Source organism: Notamacropus eugenii, chromosome 2 (genome assembly GCF_028372415.1).
Source record: "Notamacropus eugenii isolate mMacEug1 chromosome 2, mMacEug1.pri_v2, whole genome shotgun sequence".
Classification (NCBI taxonomy): Eukaryota; Metazoa; Chordata; class Mammalia; order Diprotodontia; family Macropodidae; genus Notamacropus; species Notamacropus eugenii.
In genome coordinates, this window is record NC_092873.1 from 442,836,510 (window position 1) to 442,861,100 (window position 24,591).

General features: G+C 36.3%; 1 protein-coding gene across 6 annotated transcripts in view; it reads right to left on the bottom strand.

Moving 5' to 3' along the window:
• Nucleotides 1–24,591, bottom strand: part of NEK7 (NIMA related kinase 7) — a 203,750-nt gene that overhangs the window by 83,455 nt on the left and 95,704 nt on the right. For 5 of the 6 annotated variants that reach the window (XM_072648294.1, XM_072648292.1, XM_072648293.1 and 2 more), the window contains one exon: nucleotides 19,672–19,812. The exons of the other annotated variant lie outside the window; for it this stretch is intronic. In XM_072648294.1, coding sequence (XP_072504395.1) covers nucleotides 19,672–19,812 — 141 coding nt within the window. The remainder of the gene's footprint in view (nucleotides 1–19,671; nucleotides 19,813–24,591) is intronic. 6 annotated transcript variants of the gene reach the window in all.

Genomic DNA, 24,591 nt, shown 5'->3' on the forward strand with positions numbered 1-24,591 from the left:
GACTTTCTAACACAAGAATGAAGAGAACCATGAAAAGGTGAACAGCAAAGAGAAGTCATAAGGGACTTACTAAAGTTGAACTGTTTACATTCCTACATGGAAAGACAATATTTGTAACTCTTGAAACATTTCAGTATCTGGGTACTGGGTGGGAGTACATACACACACACGCACACACGCACACATACATAGAGACAGAGTGCACAGAGTGAATTGAAGAGGATGGGATCATATCTTAAAAAAAAAAAATGAAATCAAGCAGTGAGAGAGAAATATTGGGAGGAGAAAGGGATAAGTTGAATGGGGCAAATAATCTCTCATAAAAGAGGCAAGCAAAAGACTTATTAGTGGAGGGATAAAGAGGGGAGGCAAGAGAAAAACATGAGGTCTACTCTCATCACATTCCACGAAAGGAAAGAATAAAATGCACACTCATTTTGATAGGAAAACCTATCTCATAATACAGGAGAGTGGGGGACAGGGGCATAAGCAGGGTGGGGGGGGGATGGAGGGGAGGGCATGGGGAGGAGAATGCAATCTGAGGTCGACACTCATGGGGAGGGAAAGGATCATAAGAGAATAGAAGTAATGGGGGACAGGATAGGATGGAGGGAAATATAGTTAGTCCTATACAACACAACTAGTATGGAAATCATTTGCAAAACTACACAGATTTGGCCTATATTGAATTGCTTGTCTTCCAAGGGGAAGGGGTGGAGAGGGAGGGAGCTAAAGAAGTTGGAACTCAAAGTGTTAGGATCAAATGTAATGTTCTTACCACTGGGAAATAAGAAATACAGGTTAAGGGGTTAAGAAAGCTATCTGGCCCTACAGGACAAAAGAGAAGATGGAGACAAGGGCAGGGAGGGAAGATAGAGGAGAGAGCAGATTGGTCACAGGGGCAACTAGAATGCTTGGGTTTGGGGGGGGGGGAGGGGATGAAAGGGGAGAAAATTTGTAACCCAAAATTTTGTGAAAAGAAATGTTAAAAGTTAAATTAAAAAAAAAAAAGAAAAGGAAAAATCCATTCAGTGAAATAATTCATTCCCCAACAATATCAAACTATTACTGTAATAACACTTCTTTAGGAAACATTAAAGGCACAGAAAACTAACAAAAATAGAAACATTAAGAGTAGTTAGTTACCAACCATTCTGGAAGCAAGAAAAAAATGCAAGAAATAACAGATAAGAAAATTTAAGTGAATTGATTTACTGTTAAATAAGCAGAAACAGGAAACAACATACACAATGATTATTGTAAATGGAAAAAACAATAAAAAGTTCAAGAATTCTGGAAGCAAGAAAAAATGCAAGAAATAATAGATATGAAAATTTAAGTGAAATGATTTACTGTTAAATAAGCAGAAACAGGAAACAACATACACAATGATTATTGTAAATGGAAAAAACAATAAAAAGTTCAAGAATACATTCTATAACAATAAAAATTCTATAGATACTTGCATCTTCTTCAGTACCATTACCATATTCTACTTTTAAAAAAATTAATTTGTACTATCTTTTGTTCTTGCATCTTCTAAATTTTCCCCTATGCTTCTTTCCTTCTTGCAGAAATTCATTCCTTATAACAAAGATTTAAAAAAGAAGAAAGGAGAGAAGAAAAAAATTTAGCAAAATTGATGAGTATAATAACAAAATCTGGCACATATGCAACACTGCACTTATGTGTACCCTATTACCTTGGCAAAAGAGTATCTGATATTTCTTATTTGCAGCCAAGCTAGTTCTTTGTAATTCTGCAACATTCACTTTCATTGTTTCATTGTTCCTTCCATTTACATTGCTACATTCAATGCATATATAGTTTTCTTGGCTCTATTTACTTCATTCTGCATCAATTTATGTAAGTTTTTCCATGCTTCTCTGTATTCTTCAAACTTACTTCTCAGAGCACAGTAATATTACATTACATTCATGTATTACAATTTGTTTAGCCATTCCCTACTCAATGGACTCTAGTTTGTTTTCAGTTATTTATTTGCTAAAAACAAAGGCTACTAAAATATTTTAGTGTATATGGAGACTTTCTTTTTAATTATCTTCTTGGGAATGCTTTGGTGTATATACTAGGCAGCGGAATCTGTTCCAATTTTACAGAAAGCTTGTACTAATCCATAGCTCCTTCAACAATGCATTAATGTAACCATCTTTACACTATCCCTCCAACACTGATTATTCCCACCTTTGCTGTGGAGAACAAGTATGAGGTATATTCTTGGGTTGTTTTGATTTATAGTTTTCTTTTCAGTTACTGGACCAATATTTCACACAATTGATGCTTTGCAATTCTTTTGAGATTTGTTCATATCCTTTAACCATGACGACCAGGTTCTATTTTGTTACAGAATGTTTTTATAAACACATACATGTTTTTGTTCAGATGGGAAGGAGCCAAGATGACAGAGTAGAAAGACGCACATACTTTAGCTCTTCCCCTACAACCCATAAAATATCTGTAAAAAGTGACTCTAACAAATTCTAGAGCAGCAGAAGCCATGAACAACAGAGCGAGATTTCCATTCCAAGGTAGCCTGGAAGGCAAACAGGAAAGGTCTATTGCACAGGGCATGGAGTACAGCCCACAGAGCCCAGCTGAGCCTTGGCTGTGTGGGACTGGGAGAAGCAGGACTAGAACAGACACAGGGGGTGGAATCCCCTGCAGCAGCTGCAGTTCTCAGATCCCTCAAGCCACAAATGCCAAAGACAGCAGTAGTGTCCATTTTTTGGAGCCCTCAGCCTAAAGACCCTGGGGGAACTGAGCTGCTGATTTGGGTGTCAGCCCTGAGCGGCAGCCAGGGAGTAAGGAAGAGTGTCAGCTGGCATGGTGGAGTTTGTGGAGGCTCTGGAAAGGGAATTCTACTTGCACATCCTGGGCAGAAAAGCTTTGGTGGCTCCCAGACCAGAGCACAGGTCAGGAGAGGAGTAACTCCTCTCCTTTGACTGTGCCATCTTGGAGGAACTGAGAATTTACAGGTCCTCAGAGTATATTCTCTTCTTGACAAAGGACTCAAAAGTCAAGTAACTGGCTGGGAAAATACCCAAAAAAGGGGGGAGAAAAAGATTACAGAAGGCTACTTTCTTAGAGAACAGGTGAGGAAGAACAATGCTTACCATCAGAGGAAGACATAAAATTAAGGCTTCTGTATCCAACACCTCCAAAATAAATATGCAATGGTCTCAGGCCATGGAAGAAATCAAAAAGGATTTTGAAAATCAAGAGAGGTAGAGAAAAAATTGGGAAGAGAAATGAGAGCAATGCAAGAAAATCATTAAAAGCGAGTCAACAGCTTGCTAAAGGAGACCCAAAAAAATGCTGAAGAAAATAATACTGTTAAAAATAGACTAACTCAACTGGCAAAAGACATTTAAAAAGCCAATGAGGAAAAGAATGCTTTAAAAAGCAGAATCAGCCAAATGGAAAAGGAGGCTCAAAAGTTCATTAAAGAAAACAGTTCTTTAAAAATTAGAATGGAGTAGATGGAAGCTAATGACTTTATGAGAAACCAAGATATTACAAAACAAAACCAAAAGAATGAAAAAATGGAAGATAATGTGAAATATCTCATTGGAAAAACAACTGACCTGAAAAATAGATCCAGGAAAGACGTTTTAAAAATTGGCTACCTGAAAGCCATGATCAAAAATAGAGCTTAGACATCATCTCTCATGAAATTATCAAGGAAAACTGCCCTGATATCCTAGAACCAAAGGGCAAAATAAATATTGAAAGAATCCACCGATCACCTTCTGAAAGAGATCCAAAAAGAGAAACTCCTAAGAATACTGTAGCTAAATTCCAGACTTCCTAGGTTAAGGAGAAAATATTGCAAGCAGCTAGAAAGAAACAAAACACAAGACATAGCAGCTTCTACATTAAGGGATCAAAGGGCATGGAATATGATATTCCAGAAGTCAAAAGAACTAGGATTCAAACCAAGAATCACCCACCCAGCAAAACTGAGTATAATACTTCAGGGGAAAAAATGGTCATTCAATTAAACAGAGGACTTTCAAGCATTCTTGATGAAAAGATCAGAGCTGAAGAGAAAATTTGACTTTCAAACAAAAGAATCAAGAGAAGCATGAAAAGGTAAACATGAAAGAGAAATCATAAGGGACTTACTAAAGTTGAACTGTTTTACATTCCTACATGGAAAGATAATATCTGTAACTCTTGAAACTTTTCTCAGTATTTGGGTAGTTGAAGTGATTATACACATACATACACACACACAGACACACACACACACAGAGCACAGGGTGAGTTGAATAGGAAGGGGTGATATCTAAAAAAATAAAATTAAGGGGTGAAAAAGGAATATATTGGGAAGAGAAAGGGAGAAATGGAATGGGGCAAATTATCTCTATAAAAGAAGCAAGAAAAAGTTTTTCCAATGGAGGGGGAAAGAGAGGAGGTGAGAGGGGAAAAAGTGAAGCTTACTCTCATCACATTTGGCTTAAGGATGGAATAACATGCACACTCAATTTGGTATGAAAAATCTATCCTACACTACAGGAAAATAGGGGAGAAGGGGATAAGTGGGGTGGGAAGGATAATGGAAGGGAGGGCAAATGAGAGGAGGGATCAATTAGAAGTAAACACTTTTGGGGAAGGACAAAGTCAAAAGAGAGAATGGAACAAATGGTGGCAGGATAGGATGGAGGGAAATATAGTTAGTCTTACGCAACATGACTATTATGGAAGTCATTTGCAAAACTATACATATATAGCTTATATCGAATTGCTCACCTTCTCAATGGGAATGGGTGGGGAGGGAGGAAAGAAGAGAAGTTGGAATTCAAAGTTTTAGGAGCAAATGTTCAGAATTGTTTTTGCATACAACTGGGAAATAAGAAATACACATAATGGGGTATAGAAATTTATCTTGCCCTATAAGATAAGACAGAAGATGGGGATAAGGGAAGGGAGGAGTGTTAGAAGGGAGGGCAGATTGGGGGAAGGGGTAATCAGAATGCATGGCGTTTTGGAGTGAGGGAAGGGGAGAGATAGGGACAAAATTTGGAACTCAAAATTTTGTGGAAATGAATGTTGAAAACTAAAAATAAATAAATAAACATTTTAAAATTTTGTTCAGAAAAGCAGGACTGTGGATACACTGGAGCAGTGGTGGTATGTTATAGTGACTTTGCAGTCAGGACACATAATAAACCCAACATCAAATTTTACCATAATTTAGCAATATAGCATTGACATTCCCAAATTCAAGTAAATCTTAATAAATACCAAGGATCTGCATAAAGCATATGATCAAGCTCTGGCTATTACCTTGGAACCTAGACGGAGACTGAATGTTATAGTGGTGACACTTATCCTCCATACAAATGAAAGCATCATTCCTCTTTCTGAATGGTTTACATTTTCCCCTAACAGTTTCTTTACAAAGGTAAATTTAACATGATGCCAAATATAAAATGTATGGAATCTGAATATAAAAGATAAAAAAAACTTAAGTACTCTGTGTGTGTGTGTGTGTGTGTGTGTGTGTGTGTTCTAATGATACAGTCCTATACCAACATTCTATTTCCATACCTCATTTTATACAGAGGTGACTCTCAATCCCAAAGGTTTTTCAACTGAATGAATGACTTCCTTTAAGTCTCAGCTACAATTCTACCTTCTATAAGAAACACTTTCCCACTCCCTTAATGCTAGTGCTTTCCCTCTCAGATTACCTCCAATTCTTCCAATTTAGCACCTCTCTCTCTCTCTCTCTCTCTCTCTCTCTCTCTCTCTCTCTCTCTCTCTCATACACACACCCCTCTTTCCACATACATAGCTGTATTCATATATGAGGCAGCTAGGTGGTATATAGATAAGGTGCAGGGCAGGCTTGGTCTCAGGAAGATCTAAGTTCAAATCCCACCTCAGACCCTTATTAGCTGTGTGAACCTGGGTAAATAACTTAACCCATTTGACTCAGTTTTCTCATCTGTAAAATGTGGATAATAATAACATATACCTCCCAGTGCTGTTGTGCAAACCAAATATGAAAATAATTATAAAATGCTTAACACAGTACCTGGAACATCATAAGCATTGTATAAATGTAGGTTATTATTAGAGTTATTATCATATACTGACATCTACATCTATCTTTTGTCTGAACATAGTTGTCTGCTAGTTGTCTCTATCAGACTATCAGTTCCTTGAGGGCAGGGACTGTTTTTTTCCTTTTCCTAGCCCTTAGCACAGTGCCTCACACATAGCAAATGCTTAATAAATGTTTATTGACCAAGGAAGCCCTGTTATGTCTTAAGGTGACATGGGGTCAAAAGACAAAAAATTAGACACTTCTGCACTTTGAGGCCTTTTCTAGCTCTCTATCTATGATCCTATTACTCAGGAAGATACCTCTCTCTTCAAATCCTAACTCTGATATTAACTAGCTATATGACAATGAAAAAATCACTTTAAAAAACTCTGAGCTTGGTTTTCTCATCTACTAGATGGAGATAAAAATACCTGTACTACCAATTCACAAAGATGCAGCGACAATCAAACGAGACTATAGGATCACAGATTTAGAGCTGCAAGGTACCTTGGAGATCTTCAATGCCTTCATTTCATTGAAACACAGAGAAACTATTTGCTCAAGATCACAGAGGTGGTCAGTGCCAGAGACAAGAGTCGAATCCAGGTTCTCTGATCAAAGAGCCAGAGGCAGAACCCGAGCTAGAGGTAATATAGAGCTAGATATAGAAAGAACACTTTGCTAACTTTAAGATGCTCTATAAACATCAATTTGGGGCAGTTAGATGGCAGATAGAGCACCAGGCCTGAAGTCAGGAAGACCTGACTTCAAATTCAGCCTTATTCACTTATTAGCTGTGTAACCCTAGTAAAGTCACTCAATCCTGTCTGTTTCCTAATCTGTAAAATGAACCGGTAAAAGAAATGGCAAACCATTTCAGTACTTTTGCCAAGAAAACCCTAAATGGAGTCCTTCAGAGAGGGACACAAGTCAACAACAACAACCACAGCACAAATGTCGATTATTGTTTATTATTCTAGATCTTGATGACTTCAACACAATGTTGTCCACAAAGAGAAACATCTGGAGAGAGAAACATCATGTCTAAGGAATTCTTTTTCTGTTCGGACCTTACCAAAAGAAATTTTGCAGAGCAAGGATAATTCATGGGATCATAAAGCTATTCCTATAAATGGAAAGGACTTCACAGATCATCTTGACCAATATTCTCATTTTACAGGAAGAAACTATAGCCCAAGAAGAATAAGTGGCCAAGGTAAAATAGGGAGGAAGCGTTAGGCATGAGATTCAAACCTAGATCTTCTGTCACCAATGCTGTTATTTTTTCCACTGCATAAAGCTGCACACAATTTCCTGTTTTTTTCGTCCCTCACTTAATAATAATCAGAGGGTTCTTGAAAGGAATTATCCTTATGGTTGCATTTATCAAGGAATCACATACAACCTTAATATACACACAAGACATATATGGCTATAACAGGTGAGCCATAAAGGCTGTGTTTGGCTCTAACAAATCAAAAGCTTCTTATTTATAATTAACAAATATTAACATGGTGAAACCTTGAAGTCTTTGAAACTTTCAGTCAAATATATGATTATATGATGTGGTCTGATAGCAACTCCTTTGTGCAAGTATTTAAAAGGTACTTGGTTGGTTTCTTTTAAATTTATGACTTAGCTACTATTTCGCAATGGAACAATAATCAGAAAATGCAATGAGCTTTTAAATCAGTAGAAGCCTAGGATCTTACTATAATCAACAACATGCCTAAAAAGTGAGTATATTTCTTCCCCAAACACATTATTCCCTAATTAAATTTCTTAAGAAACATTATCTTACACAACATTCACCTTTTTTAAACAAGGTCATGGTTAAATGTGAAGATTCTAAAAGTTATCAATACTTGCCAACTGCTGCCTCCAAGGTTACCAACAACCTCTTAATTGCTAAATCTGATTGCCTTTCCTCTCTTCTTGATCTTTTCAACTTTGGACCCTTTTGACCACCTCCTGGATATTCCTTCCTCTCCCTCGGCCTTCATGACTCTCCTGGTCCAGCTGCTTAACTGTTGCTTCTCAATCTCCTTTGTAGGATCATCAGCAATGTCACTGTTTTCTAATAATCCGCATCACAAAAGGCTCTGTTGTGGTTACTTATACACACACACAAATACACGTATATATGTATGTATGTGTGTGTACATATAATACACACAAATGAATTCATACACACATAGGAATAAACTTATACATATATATCATATACACATTTTAATAAATTTATAACATATATATACATACATACACATATAATACAAAACTAATCTCATTATCTTCCCTCTCCCCTTCTCTCCAAAATTTTCTCTTTCTATTGAGGTCATCACCATCCTAGTTACCTAGGTTCCAAACACGGAAAACATCCTGAACTCTTTACTCTCACTGCCTACCCTCCTGCTTCTCTCTCCTCCCCCCACCAGTATCTAATCAGATGTCAAGTCCTGTTAAATCTACTTCTACAATATCAACTCTCTCACATCCATTCCCTTTTTCTCACCACATGGCTATTATCCTCATTATCACCTCTTATGTGCACCCACACATGCACACACACAAAGAGAGTGAACTCCTTGAGAACAGTCTGTTCTTGAACAGGGACACTGTCTTTTGCTTTTATTTGTATGCTCAGGCCTTAATACAGTGCCTGGAAAAGTCTCCTATCCTTTAGGCTAAACATCCTTGAGTTCCTTCATCTCCTGCTGACGTGACATAGACTATCACCATCTTGATTCCCTTGCTCTAAGACATCCAGTTTACCAATGTCTTTCTTAACAGAGGGCACCAGAAATAAATACAATATCTGGCTGTGGTCTGATCAGAGCAGAGTCCAAGAGGATATTATTGTTATTTATTCATTTCAGTTGTGTCCTACTCTGTGACCCCATTTGTGGTTTTCTTGCCAAAGATACTGAAGTGGTTTGTCATTTCCTTCTCCAGTTCATTTTACAGATGAGGAAACTGAGGCAGAGTTAAGTGACTTGCACAAGATAGAACAGCTATAAATTGTCTGAGGTCTTCCTGACTTCAGGCCAGGTACTCTATCCACCTAGCTGCCCCCAAGAGGATGATAGCTCCTTATTTCTGGTAGCTATGCCTCTTACTAAAGTTCAAGATTCTGTTAGCCTTTTCAGTGGCCACTTCACACTACTTACTACTATTACACCCAGCTGTTTAGACAAATGCTATCTAACTATGTCTCTTCTATTCTATACCTGTGAAGCTGATTTTTTAAATTCAAGTGTAAGATTTTACATTTGTCCCTCTTGAATTTTATCCTGTTAGATTCTACAGTCCATCAGAATCTTTTGGAAACCTGACTTTGTTATCAACCATGTTAACTATATCCTAGTTTTGCGTCCTCTTCAAATTAGATAAGCATGTTGTCTGTGCCTATAACCAAATCACTGATAAAAACATTGAACAGTACATGGGAAAAGTACAGATCCCTGGGACACTCCCCTGGAGATCTTCTGTCAAGCTGTTATTTACCCATTAAAAACTATTCTTTGAAACCAGAAGAGCCAAATTTACTGAATTCATTTAATTGTATTCTTGTGTAATCTACACAGATCTTGTCCACAAGTATGAGGTACTTGAGTGAACACTTTGTAAAAGTCTAGGTAAACTATCTAAAGCATTCTCCAGATCTACTAGTTTAATAATTCATTGAAAAAAGAAAATTAGTGTGACTGTAATAGTAATTTAAATGGGAAGATCTTTCCCATTCATTAATAGGCCCATGTGACCTGCCTGGGTCACATGGAAGCCTGAGTCACAGGGAGTCTGTGGTGGGAGGAGTTTGCTGATTGGGTGGAACAGGAAGAGGCAGAGCTAGAGCAGAGTTGAGAGAAAATTTGGTCACAGCAGTCAGAGCTAAGAAGGATGCAGGCAAGCATGCAGCTGGCTACCATGAGGGAGAGAGCTTGTTTGTGATTTTGTTTAAGGGAGCCTGTTTGTGGGAAGTCTAGCAGGGGGAGGCTTGGGGATGGTGTGATTCCCTGCATTGATACTGTGTATAGATTTTTGTTACTATGATGGATTTGGCTTTCTGGTGTCTGAATAAATGTTTTGGTTTGCTTTCTACGTGGAGAGTCTACTGTACTTCACGAGTCAGAATTCTGCCAGGATGTTCATAGCCACCATAGGTACTATGACTATCGCATTGGCACTACAGTGGTACGACCTGCTGTTGATGAATAAGAAAGGCAGCAGCACAATGCACAGATCCCTGGACCTGGAGTCAGGAAGACATGAATTGTAATCCAGCCCTAGACACCAGTCATGTGAATATGCCTAAGTCACTTAACCTCTTACCTCAGTCTACTCATCTGTAAAATGAGGATAATAATGACACCACCTACAAAGATTTTTGTGAAGAGAAAATGAGATAATATTTGAAAGCATTTTCCAAGGCTTAATGCATCATATTAAATATGGGTTGTTCTTTTTCTTATTAATATTATGAAGTCATTTTTTTTTTAACAATCCCCTCATTTTATAGAGAGGTTAAGTGACTTGTCCAAAGTCACACAGGTACTAAGTAGCAGAGGTGGGATTCTAACATATTATCCCAAATCCAGCACTCTTCCCATTACACCACACTGCCTCATGAATTTAGTTTAAAAGGTGGGAGGTGATTTGTCATTTTATTTGTTCCCTAACATCTGGATTGCTGTTTACAACTTTCTGGTTTATGATACTAGTTTTAAGGCATTCTCCTTTCTCTAATTTGACCAATCTACCGATGCCTAGATAACATTTTCATCATGTTACTGCTCCCCCGCAAATCCTTATTCCTCTAAGAACCCATAATATCTATTTTTGCTCATCTTTCACAGTCTTGCTTTCTATATAAAGTTTTCCTTAACTATTCAAAACCATAATGATCTTTCTCCTTGAAAACCATGCAATTTTCCACTTTATTTTAATGGTTTCAAATGGTTTATCCAACTCCACTGCAAGTGTCATAAGGGCAGAAACTACCCATACTTTTTTTGGAGTGGGGAAGGGTATATTATGTGTCCCTAGTACACAGTACAACAGAAACTCAACATGTACTTGTTATTTGATAAACTTCTTTTAAGATGAAAAATTATTCCCTAATTTAGCTTACGTGAAGCCGCACTTTCTCCTATTTCCAAAGATTTCTAATGATCTCATAAACTGCTGTAGGCACTTGTGTCAGGACTACAAGAGTTCAGAATAACCTGAGGCTAGTATGGAATGCTGTTATCAACAAAAACTGGTTTTATTTCCTGTACTACTAGGTCAAAGTAAAGGACATTTGCTGAACTGTCTGTCTTGGACTAAAAAGGATAACACCAAAAATGGGGAAGCAGGGGATTAATAAGAAGTGCAAAATCAAGATGAGAAAAGAGAGTACCCTACTACCTTTGATTCATTCAGATCAAGTCACTTAGCCCAGAAGAACTATATCTTAGGGTACTCAAATAAGTGGCAGATGTGACCGTTAAACTACTCTCATTGATAGCTGAAAGATCATCAATCAGTTAGTGATATAAATTGATGCTGAACAAAGAATGCTGAACTAAGAAAACGATACAATTAAAGACTATAATATAAAAATGGAAACAACAAAAAATACAACTGAATGCTATATAATTATAACAATAAAGCTTGGCACCAAAGAAGAGACAAGAAAAATGCATTCTACTAACTTCTTTTTTAATTTTAAAAATTTATTTTTAGCAATTTTAAAAAATTTTGAGTTCTGAATTCTCCCCAGCCTCCCTCTTCCATCCACTGAGAAAGCAAGAAATATATCAGTTACACATATGAAATCAGTCAAAACATATTTTCATATCAACCACATTAAAAAAAAAGCAAGAAAGATAGAGTGAGATGATTATACTTCAATTTGCACTCAGTGTTCATCAGTTCTCTCTCTCTCTCTCTCTTTCTGTCTCTCTCTCTCTCTGGAGATGAACAGCAGTTTTCCTCATGAATCCTCTGTATTGATCAAAGTAGCTAAATCTTTCACTGTCAATCATCATTATAATATTGCTGTTACTGTGTAACAGTAGTTACATAGTTCTGCTCATTTCATTTTTGCATCAGTTCACATAGGTCTTTTCATGTTTTTCTGAAACCATACCCCTCAGCATTTTTTTCCCAGCAAAACAGTATTCCATCACAATCATATGTCACAAACCTCAGCTGATGGATATTCCCTCAATTTCCAATTCTTTTGTCACCAAAAAAAGGGTTGCTATAAGTATTTTTGTCTTTGGTCTTTTTTTCCTTTTTTCTTTGATCTCTTTGACTCCCTTATTTTGCAGAAAGGGAACTATACGTGTGAAACACTGCATGTACTGTCAGCGATGTGGTTAGTTTTGATGAACTTTTTCTCCTCTTTTTAAAATCCTTTGTACAAGTTATCTTTTTCATAAATAGGAAAGTAAGGAATGAATTCAGAAATTAAGGAAATGTAAAAACAAAAACTGTGTGACCCTAGGCAAATCACTTAATTTTCTGTGCCCCATTTATCTCATCTGCAAAAAGAGGGGGTTAGACTCAATAACTTTAAAGTGACTTCCAGCTCTGATTTTTCAGATCCTTAACCATTTCCTAAAGAACTTAAGCCAACAATTTAGCCAATAGCTAAATTAGCCAATTTAGCCAATTAAACAACTGGCTAAACAATTTAGCCAATAAAATAGTCATGATAGCAAAGAAGAAAACAGCACAGAAATTGCTTGACTCAGAAATTATCTAATATTCTAAGAAAAGAGACATTAGAGGCAAGGGCAACATTTGTTTGGAGTATATGCTTATTCAGAAAATAAGCGAGGAGGATAAGAAGCCTCGCAAAGTAAACAAAGCAAGTAAGGAAAAAACTAATCTATGCTGGTTTGGATTTCAATCCAGTTAAGCCATATTATCCCCAGAACATTTGTAGATGAAACTGGAAGGAAGCCAGTTGATCAACAAGCATTCTTTATAAGGCACTCACAATGTGCTAATAAGTACTGGGAATTCAAAAAAAATTAAACATAAAAATATAAGATATGGTAATAGATCTATCAAAATTTTTGAAATGATCTGTTTTCGTAACTCTAATATTAAAACCACCATATCTAGACCCAAAGCCTTCATTATTCAACGTGCTATGTGAAGAGTTATGAAAATAAAGTCAAGAAAAGTAGGTGAACCTAAGGACATAGAAAAGAAATCTACATTGCAGTTGATACAACATAGAAAGCATATGTCTAGTGAAATATTCTTATATTCAAAGAGGGAATATATTTCAAAAGAAAAGATTTTAGTGCTGGTATCCCAAGAAAACATAAGCAACTTCATATACATATGACTGTTTTCTTACTTTTGTTAGATAATCATGAATGATAACTAATATTAATAATGGTAACACTTTTAAGTTTTGTAAAGTGTTTTCTATATATAATTTCATTTTATCCTTATAACAACATTAGGAGTAAGGGGCTATTATTATTCCCACTTTACATGACCTGGAGCAGGCCAAGGTTAAGTGATTTGCCCAGAATAACATATTAACTTTTAAGTAAGCAGAATTTGAACTTGGGTCTTCCTGACTCCATATCTAGCACTCAATCTATCATACTGCCTTGCTCAACAGAAAGAAATATTGAGGCTTTCACAATTTATTTTCTGCATTTGATGATAGATTTACAACTATACAATTGACTACAAACTAGAAAAAAATACTATATAAGAGTTCACTCTAGTCACTGACTCAGAAGAACAATATATATCCATGAAGACTCTCCTCAAAAATCAAACCATAAAAATCATAAAAAAAACTATATAGCAAAGGCAATTACAGCAACAGTTTCACACAGAAAACCGCTAAGTACTGACATGAGTAAGGTATTAAAGAGGAGAACATATTTACTACAGATAAACTAGTTTCACAGAAGACCTATAGCCTAAGGTCAGTCAATCAATATTTAAATGCTTATGATGTGACAGGCCCTTTGCTAAGTACAACTCCCTGTCCTTGAGGAGCTTATACTCTAAGTATTAAGCAATGTTTGAAAAAAATATATATCGATAATACACACATGCAAACAAGATGTCTGCACTATAAATGGAAGATAATCTCAGGGGGAGGCACTAACAGGTGGGTGAACTGAGAAAGACCTCCTACGGAAGGCAGGATTTACACTGAGAAATGAAGAAAACTAGGAAGTAGAGGTGAGAAGGAGAATATTAGAGGCACAGGGGATAGCCAGTACAAGTGGACAACTGCAGAGAGTATTCTGTGTAAGGAACACCAAATAGGCTAGTGTTACTGGACCACAGTCTACACAGAAGTATGTGAAGTGTAAGACTAGAAGGGTAGGAAGGGCTCAGATTGTGAGGGTTTAAAATGCCAAACAGGATATTATATTTGATCTCAGAGGCAACAGGCAGCCAATTTATTGAGTTTATTGAAACTGACATGGTCAGATCTATTCATTAGGAATATCACTTTGACGGCTCAGCAGAAAATGGACTAGAGTTGGGGAGAATTTAAGACAGAAAGACCAAACAGAATGTTATTGCAATAGTTCAGACAAGAGGTGGTAAATATCTGTATTGAGGGTGGTAGATGAGTGAGTGGAGATAAGAGGACATAAGTAAAGAAATATTGTGAAGGCAGAAATGTCATAATCTGGCAACAAATTGGGAATGTGGGTTGAGTTAAAGTCAGGTGAAAACAATGCTACCAAGGCTGAGATCCTAGGTCAAGGATCGGGGAAAAAAAAAAAAAGCTGATGGCAAAATCTGACCTTCTGCCTCTTTTTATATGGCCTACAAGCCAAGAATGGTTCATACATTTATGTTACATTTTTTTTTTTTTAACGTAAGAGTACTTTTTTTTCAATCACATATAAAGATAGTTTTCAACATTCATATTTGTAATATCAAAGCTCCAAATTTTTCTCCCTTCCTCCCTTCCCACCCATCTCCCCAGGACAGCAAGCAATCTGATACAGATTATGTTGTTACACATTAAACATATTTCTACATTAGCCATATTGTTAAAGAAGAAACAGAACAAAAGGGAAAAACCACAAAAAATAAAGAAAAGTGAAAATAGTATGCTTCAATCTGCATTCAAACTCCACAGTTTTTTCCCTGGACGTGGTCAGCATTTTCCATCACAAGTCCCTTGGAATTATCTTAGATCACTGTATTGCTGAGAAGAGCTAAGTCGATCACAATTGATCATCGCACATGTGTTGTTACTGTTACAGTGTACCATATTCTCCTGGTCCTGCTCACTTTACTCAGCATCAGTTCATCCAGTTCTTTCAAGGTTTATCTGAAATCTTCCTGCTCATTATTTTTTATAGAATAATAGTATTCCATTATATTCATATACTACAACTTGTTCAGTCATTCCTCAACTGATGAGCACCACCTCAATTTCCTATTCTTTGCCTCTACAAAAAGAGCTGCTATAGAGATTTTTGTACATGTGGGTCCTTTTCTCTTCTCTGTGATACAGACCTAGTAGTGGTATTGTTGGATCAAAAGGAAGACAGAGTTTGGTTGCTCTCTAGGCATTGTTCCAAATAGCTCTCCACAGTTGCTGGATCAGTTCACAACTCCACCAACAATGCATTAGTGTTTCAATTTTCCCACATCTTCTCCAATATTTATCATTTTCCTTTTCTGACATATTAGCCAATCTGACAGATGTCAGGTAGTACCTCAGAGTTGTTTTAATTTGTATTTCTCTAATCAATAGATGATTTTTATATGACTAAAGATAGCTTTAATTTCTTTGATGGAAAACTGCCTGTTCATATCCTTTGACCATTTATCAACTGAGGAATGACTTGTAGTCTATACAATTGATTCAGTTCTCAATATATTTTAGAAATAAGACCTTTATCAGAAACACCTGCTGTAAAAATTGTTTCCCACCTTTCTTCTTTCCTTCTAATCTTGGTTGCATTGCTTCTGTTTGTGCAAAATCTTTTTAACTTAATGTAATCAAAATCATCTGTTTTGCATTTCTTATTACATTTTTTAAAAAAATGTACAAACCATCCTTAGCCTGAAGACTACACAAAAACAGATGGTAGGCTGCATTTGGCCCAAAAGTCACAGTTTACTAACCCCTAGCCTAGGTAACTAATAGCATGATAATGCCTTAAATGGTATTAGCAAAACTAAAAAGGGAGAATTTGGGGAAAAGATAACAAGCTTTCAGAAGCAAAGTAAGATACCCATCAACTGAGGAATGACTGAACAAGTTGTAATATATGAATATAAAGGAACGTCATCATGTTACAAGACATCAGGAAAGAGACAAGTTCAAGAAATTCTGGGTAAAATGAAAAATGATTCATAGTGAAGTGAGCAGAAACAGTGGAACAATTTATTCAAGGTCACAGCACCTTAATGCTTATGAATGTGATAACCAACCATGTCTCCATTAGACCTACAATGAAACACATTACCCATATCAAGACAAAGATAGATTCAAGGTACAGAAAAAGACAAACAGTTTTGATATGACCACTGTATGGATTTTCCATGACTATAATTTTGTGTTACAAAGGTTTTTTTAAATTTCTGTCTTCCAGTTTTTGAATGGGGAAGGGAGTTAAGGAATTGAGGGAGAACTGGCAAAAGTGACACCAAAGAAAAGAAGGTTACTGAAAAAAGGTTTTTTTTTAAATTCATAAAAAAAAAAGTTCAGGGGGAGAGCACAGATGGGCTGGACAGTTTTGAGTGTAACATGGAATTTATCACCTACTTTTTGAAAGAAATAGAATCTCCAACAGAGATGCTGATTCAGTATTATAGAAATCCTTTTTTGTGTTCTGCTAAGTATATGGAAGAACTCTTTTGTTTGATGTTTAAGTTGAAATTTTTTTAAAAGAAAGCTAATGAGTTCTGTTTTAAAAATGCTGAGTTTGAAATGCCTATGGGTTATCCAATTCAAGATACCCTAAAGGCAACTGATGATAAGGTTCTAGAGTTCAGGAAGAGGGCCTTGATATAAATACACATATATGTGTGTGCCTATATCTAAAAATATGTATGTATATATGTGTATATACATTTTAGATGTACATCTAGGAATCATACGGAAACATAATAACTGAACACACAGGAATTAATGAGATCACCAAATAAGATAGGAGAAAAGGAAAAGAAGAAAAGAGTGGAGAACTAGGCTTGGGAACACAGTTAGCTTGCATGACCTGGATAAAGTTCCATCAGAGGACAATGAGAAGGAGCTTTTAGACAGGTAAGAGGAGAACCTGAAGAGAGCAATGTCATGGAAACATACAGAAGCATTAACCTCCAGGAGAAGGTGACAATCAACATTGCCCAGTGCAGCAAACAGGTCAAGAAGGATGAGGATTTAAGACAAGGTCACTAAATTTGACAACTAATAACTCTCGTGAGCAGTTTCAATTGAATGGTGAAACTGGAAGCTACAGTGCAGAGTATTTAGAAGAGAGTGAGAGTAACTGAGGAACTGATATATATTCATCAAAGGTGGGGGAGGGGAGAGAGATAAAGAATGATAGTTCTTAAAAACAAGTGAGGGCTTTTTTTTTTTTTTTTAAGATGTGGGGAAAACATGAACTATTTCTGTAGAGAGCAGAGAAGGAGCCAGTAGACAAAGAGAGACTGAAGTCGAAAGTGGAGATGATAGAGGGGGCAATCTGCTACAAAAGACAGGAGAAGCTGGGATTGGTGGTACATGTAGAGCAGTTTGCCTGGCCAAGGAAAAGGGCCACCTCTTCATGTGAGATGGAGTGAAAGAGACAGTGAGGAAAGATGTCCTAGTGATATGAAATAAACAAGCTAGAAGAAGCTTTTGATGAATGGCCTCAATGTTTTTTAAAGCAAAGTATGAAGAGCTGACCTCAGCTGAAAGAGTAGAGAGTGGATACCATGGGAAACTTGATACAGAATGAAACGTCACTGTTATAAGTTAGATAGGAAATCAAATACAGAAGTATTAAAAGATTTTCTTATTACAATGAGAGACTAATTGAAATTACATCATATAACTTTCTAGCAAAATGTTCTTATTCACTGATGATATCAAAATTGCGACAAACTCTAGAATACTATATTGAAATTCTCATTAATGTCAGAGATCAATCATCCATACTTAAAAAAAAAATTGGATTTTTAAAAAATTGGTCTTGATCCTTAGACTACGGCATTCAGCTGGTTGAGAAGTCCATTGAATTAGGCTGTGGTGTGTGTGTGTGGTGTGTGTGTGTGTGTGTGTGTGTGTGTATGTGTGAGTGCGCATGTGTGCATGTGTGTGTGTGGTACATTGCATATGACTAATAAGTTCGGTCCAGGAATTAAGGAAATGACACCTGAAAAACTGTGAAGTGATTTCACTGATCCCAAAGAGATTGCTTAAACTAAAGCCCATATTATTAACAGCAATATTTTCCTAGTATCATTATGTGGCCACAAGTCATAGCATAAAGCAATCTCAGAAGAGAAGAGTTTATGAAGTACCTACTATGTGCCAGACATTATGCTAAGTGTTTTACAAATATCTCATTTGAGATGAGATGAGGACAGCTGAAATGATAACTCAAAAGGTCATTAATGAAAAGATACAGAGTAAGTTCAAGTAGGCTGCTGCAAGTTGCCAATTAAGATGTAAATGGAAGAAACAATGTTAATGACATAAGGATATAAAAGACCAAAAAAAGGACTAGAACAATCACATATGTGAATGACAAACAAAACACTGTCAGCCAAGGTAATACCTTAATGCCCTGAGAGATAAGAACAATAAAAAGTTGGCTTCCAGTCTATCAATAAATCCTTAATGGGGGTAGCCAGGTGGTGCAGTGGATAGAGTACCAGTGCAGGAGTCAGGAGGACATGAGTTCAAGTATCACCTCAGACACCTGACACTCACTAGATGTGTGACCTTGGGCAAGTCACTTAATCCCAATTGCCTCATCCTGGGTAATCACCAGTCATCCTGATGAATATCTGGTCATTGGATTCAGATGGCTCTGGAGGAGAAGTGAGGCTGGTGACCTGCACAGCCCTCCCTCACTCAAAACAAAGTCAAGTGCAAGTCATGTCTTTATTTCTCTGATGGCATGGTCTTCTTTGGCAACAAAGGGCGAACACATACAACTCCTTAATGGAAGACTTATTTAGGGAAAAAAACACACAGAGGAACTTATAAAGCAAGAGAAGGTATGAAGGAGCTGCACTCTACATCAAGGGCAATGAGCACGCATACCAAAGAAATTCCATCAAAGTATCAGGATACTATTTCACATTTTTTCAACATTCCAAATTAAATACTAATGTAATCCTTTCTGAGAAAGTAAGATTCCCAACTATTTCAAAAAAGCTAGCCTTTAATTATCTTTAAATTTTAATTTTTATTCTGAATTTACCAACCATCAAAAAATGGGCATTTGCAAAAAATGGGAAAAAGGACTGCACATGAAATTAAAGGTCTATTATGCATAGCTTGCTTTTCTTTTTAAGTATATATTAAGTTCAACCCAGAGTTTTTGATTCTTATTCACATGCAATAATTTTATATTAATATATAAAGATGTTCTTACCTGCACCTTTTTTAAAGCCACTGGTACTGCATCCAAGAGACAGGCTGCTCTGTAAACTTCACTGAACTGTCCACGGCCAATCTTCTTTTCTATTCGAAAGTTGGCTAATGTATTATAGCCCATATCAGGTCGTAAGGCCTTCTGTAATTTTTTTTTTTTAAAAGTGGAAAAAGGAAAACTCAGTGATATAGTCTCACATAACATATAATCAAAGTGATATATCCTGATTCAAAGGATATAAAACAATTGTATCCCAAATACTGACAATTTATAGGTTACCTAATCCAAAATTCTATTAAATGCAGTAAATCCCTCTATGAGATCCTTGATAAATTATCAAGTTTCTACATAAGCATCTCTAGTAACAGAGATGACTACTGCACAAGGAAAGTCCTATTTCATCTTTGGATAGTTCTACTGGACATTACATCCTTATAATCAAATACTCAAAAATTTCTGATTTCACTGATTCAGTAGTTCCCTTCAAATATACTGATTATTACCCATACATGGCTACCCCTCCTGTGCATATCTTGTCTATATTTTCCAAAATGTTTGACACAGGTTAACTCAAGATTCTACAGTATTTCTTTGCTCTCCTCCCAATATCACTAAGGCACAAGTAGAACACTGGTTGTCTACCTGTCTTTCTTTGCTTTTGTCATATAACCAATCCATCTTTTCCTGAAATAAAATTCTTTAATAATTTCCTTTACTCTTATTCTTCTTCAAAGTTTCTTTTGTTCATCTGTTCCAGCTAACCACACAAGAATCATTCCATTGCCCTCCGTGTGATAGTAGAGTTTTTCTGAGGCAGTGGTGTTCTATGTCTGGTTTCCATATAGCAACATGAATAAACACATTACTTAATGTTCAAAAGATGAGTCTTTGTTTTCTTCATTAGTTTGGCATCAGTAAAAGAGATTTATACTCCTAGTCTATTTTCCTTTTCAACTCTGGACCTGGTTAACTGTCCATCTGTTCTGTCTGTCCCAAATACACAATCTGTTGGACAATCTCCATAGAATGCCTATCCAAACACATGTTAAAATCCAGACCATGGACATTAATCATAAACTTAATTTTTCTGGTGCAGAAATTCTTTAAGTCATTATAGATCTCTTTAATAATAATAATAATAATAATAGCTAATAATAGTTAACATTTACATAGCACCTATTATGTGCCAAGCACTGTGCTAAGTGCTTTACAAATATTTCCTTACTTGATCGTGACAACAATTGATTAGGGAAAGGAGAATCTATATTATAAAAAAGCCTGTAACGAAGTATTTCATTCCAATTCAAAAAGTTTTTCCTAATCAATAAAAAAAATCAAAAAGGGGCCTTATTTTTTTTCTACATATTTCAGTTAACTATGAGATGGTAAAGTTGAGGTCTGCTACTGAATAATCTTTGCCAAAGCCTTCTTGTACCTTCCCAAACTCATAGATATACATTTGGTCTAGTCTGGCTGTTTTTCCTGTCTTTGTTCTCTCTACTTGCATCTCCTCTATAAGCATCTTGGGATTTGTGATATTAAAGTTCAAGTGTTGTGATCCTGCTATCCCTGATGGAGAAAATTTATGAAATCGTTTTTGCAAATATTTTCCATTTTTCTTTCATTTGTAGTCCTCTTCCCCTTTTTATTCTTGAATGCCTTGGAATGACTTTGATTAGTTGAATAACTTCAATTCAATTCAATAAACATTTATTAAGAGCCTACTATGTGCCAGGAACTCTGCTAAGCACTAGGGATACAAAAAAAAAAAATGGCAAAAAACATACCCTGCCTTCAAGGGACTTACAATCTAATGGGGAAAGACAAAGCATAAACAAATATATACAAAGCAAGCTATAAATAGGATAAAAAGGAAACAATTAACAGAGGGAAGTCACTAGAATTAAGAGAGATTGGGGAAGGTTTCCTATAGAAGATGGGATATCAGTTGGGCCTTAATGAAAACCAGGGAGGTAGTCAGTAGTCAGAATGGAGAAGGGAGAGAATTCTATGCACTGGCAATAGCCAGAGAAAATGCCTGGAGCTGAAATAGAGTATCTTGTTCATGGAATAGCCAAGAGGTCAATATCACTGAACCATAAAGTAATTGTTGGGGAGGTGTACACTGCAGAGCCTCTTTGGTGGAGCTGGCCTTTTCAAGGAGTTAAACCACAAAAGGGCAAAAGGTAACCAGGATAACAATTAGTAGAGATGGAAAGATCAAGTGAGGTTCTTTCAGGCTGGGCAAGAAATGAGCATATTTGTAGGCAGTAGGAAAGGAGCCAGCAGAGAGAGACTAAAATAAGTGATAGAGTGAGGATGACAAAAGAGGCAATCTGTTTAAGGAGACAAGATAGAAGAGGATCACTTGTGCTGGTAGCAAAGAGGTTAACTTCAGTAAAGAGTAAGTCCACCACATCATATGAGACTGGTGAAGGAAGGAAGAGTGGTAGAATGCACTGGAGATGAGGAGAGGTAAAGAAGGAGTTCATGGTAAATGGTCTTAATTTTTTTTTTTCTATGAAATATGAGGCAAGGTTCTCAGCTGAGAGAGAAGGGGAGGGTGAATCATGGGAAGTTTGAGGACGGATGAAAAGGCTCAGAAGAGCCACTGAGGAGAATGGTATAATGAGTTGATAAGAAAGATATTGTAGGATTACCTAGCCAACAGTGAGGGCCCAGTCGTGGTTGTGTAACATAAATTTACAGGAGACCCAGTTAGAATAGATGCATATCTTTCTCCATTTTTGTTCAAGAGTACATGTGTAGGTTCCCCAATTGATAAATGGTCAAAGGATATGAACAGGCAATTTTCAGAGGAAGAAATTAAAGATATCTATAATCATATGAAAAAATGCTCTAAATCACTTTTGATTAGAGAGATGCAAATCAAAACAACTCTGAGATACCACATCACACCAATTAGATTGGCACACATGACAGAACAGGAAAATGATAAATGCTGGAGAGGATGTGGGAGAGTTGGAACACTAATTCATTGCTGGTGGAGCTGTGAGCTCATCCAACCATTCTGGAGAGCGATTTGGAACTATGCCCAAAGGGCTACAAAAGTGTGCATACCCTTTAACCCAGCAATATCGCTTCTAGGACTGTATCCCCAAGAGATCATAAAAATGGGAAACGGTCCCACATGTACAAAAATATTTATAGCAGCACTCTTTGTAGTTGCCAAGAACTGGAAATCAAAGGGATGCCCATTAATTGGGGAATGGTTGAATAAATTATGGTATATGAATGTAATGGAATACTATTGTACCATAAGAAATAATGAACAAGACTTCAGAGAGGTCTGGAAAGACTTATATGATCTGATGCGGAGTGAAAGGAGCAGAACCAGGAGAACTTTGTGCACAGCAACGACCACAGTGTGTGAGAGTTTTTTCTAATAGACTTGGATCTTCATAGCAATGCAAGGACATAAAAAAAAAAAAAATTCCCAATGGTCTTCTAAGGCAAAATACCTTCCACATTCAGAGAAAGAACTATGGAATTCAATCACAGAATGTAGCAGATCATGCATGTGTGTGTGTGTGTGTGTGTATGTATTATGTTTTGGTTTGTTAAATGATTTCTCCCATTTATTTTAGTTCTTCTACACAGCATGACTATAGTGAAAATGTATTCAATAGGAATGTATGTGTAGATCCTATACAGAATTGTATGTTGTCTTGAGGAGGGAGGGGGAAAAAATCTAAGTTTAATGGTAGTGATTGCAGAACGTTAAAAATAAATAAAATGAATATATTTTTTAAAAAAGAGTACATGTGTAGGAATGAAGGCAATGAATGGAGTGGGGGTGATTCAAAGCTGAGGCTTGGCTGGGCAAAATTGGTAATATGAGAGGGCAAGAGATTCAAGAGAGAAGGACAGTCCAGAGTTATAATGGTTCATCAAGGAGTCATTATGAGAAGATATTGTTCATAATCATTTTTCATTCTTGTTGAAATATAAGCTTTACTTCTGTTAGTCCTAGTTTCCTCAACTGTAAAGTGGGAATAATAATAGCTTCCATCTCCCAGGGTAGGAGATAATACTTGTAAAACTATATGCAGACCTTAAAGCAATGTATAAATGTATAGTCAGAATAGGAGTAGAAGTAATAGTAAAAGTTGTTTCATTCTTTGTATTTATATACCCTGTACCTAGCATAGCACACCTAGTATATAGTAGGTACTTATGCCTTTAGCTTCTTAGTTGATTCTTTGAAAGATTTTACAGATGAGCTTATAGTTCAACATCCAGTATTGCCTTTGGCAGTACTATCCATTTGGCAAGTGAGATGTTTTCTGACTACAGTGCTCTTTGAAGCTCTTTTGGTCTCCTTAATGTAGCAATTAACTTATATTATTTTAACTTCTGAATGAATTTATTACAGTCAATATTGATATCATTTTTATCCATTCCCATTTTTTATTTTTAATAACTTGATGAAACAGATATTATTTCTTGTTTTTCACAAGTTCTAGTCTGCTGTGATGATCTGACTATACACCAGCAGCTGATGCATAGATAACTCTCATGTCAATAAGCTAAAATGCAATCAGTTTCATTTCTGGAGGTATTATTTGGCACTTGCCATATCCAGTGCCTAACTAATTTTTTTTTGAAAAACAGAAGTATTTATGATATAGAGCCATGGGTCTTCAGGCTTTCCAATTCTTCTTTTCCCACCACTGCATTTAAATCATCAAGTATCAGAGAGAGTATATATTGATTTGATTTGGAGAGTAATGTCAAGTTGTTCACAGACATTCTCTACTACTTCATCCTCAGCAGCCAAAGTTAGTTTGTAAGTGCAATTATTTTCATGTCAGTTTTTTTTTTTGCAAGTTCTTATCATTAGTAATGTTATATGTAATTCTTCTTCATATTATACTGACACATGGTTCCTTCTAAGTT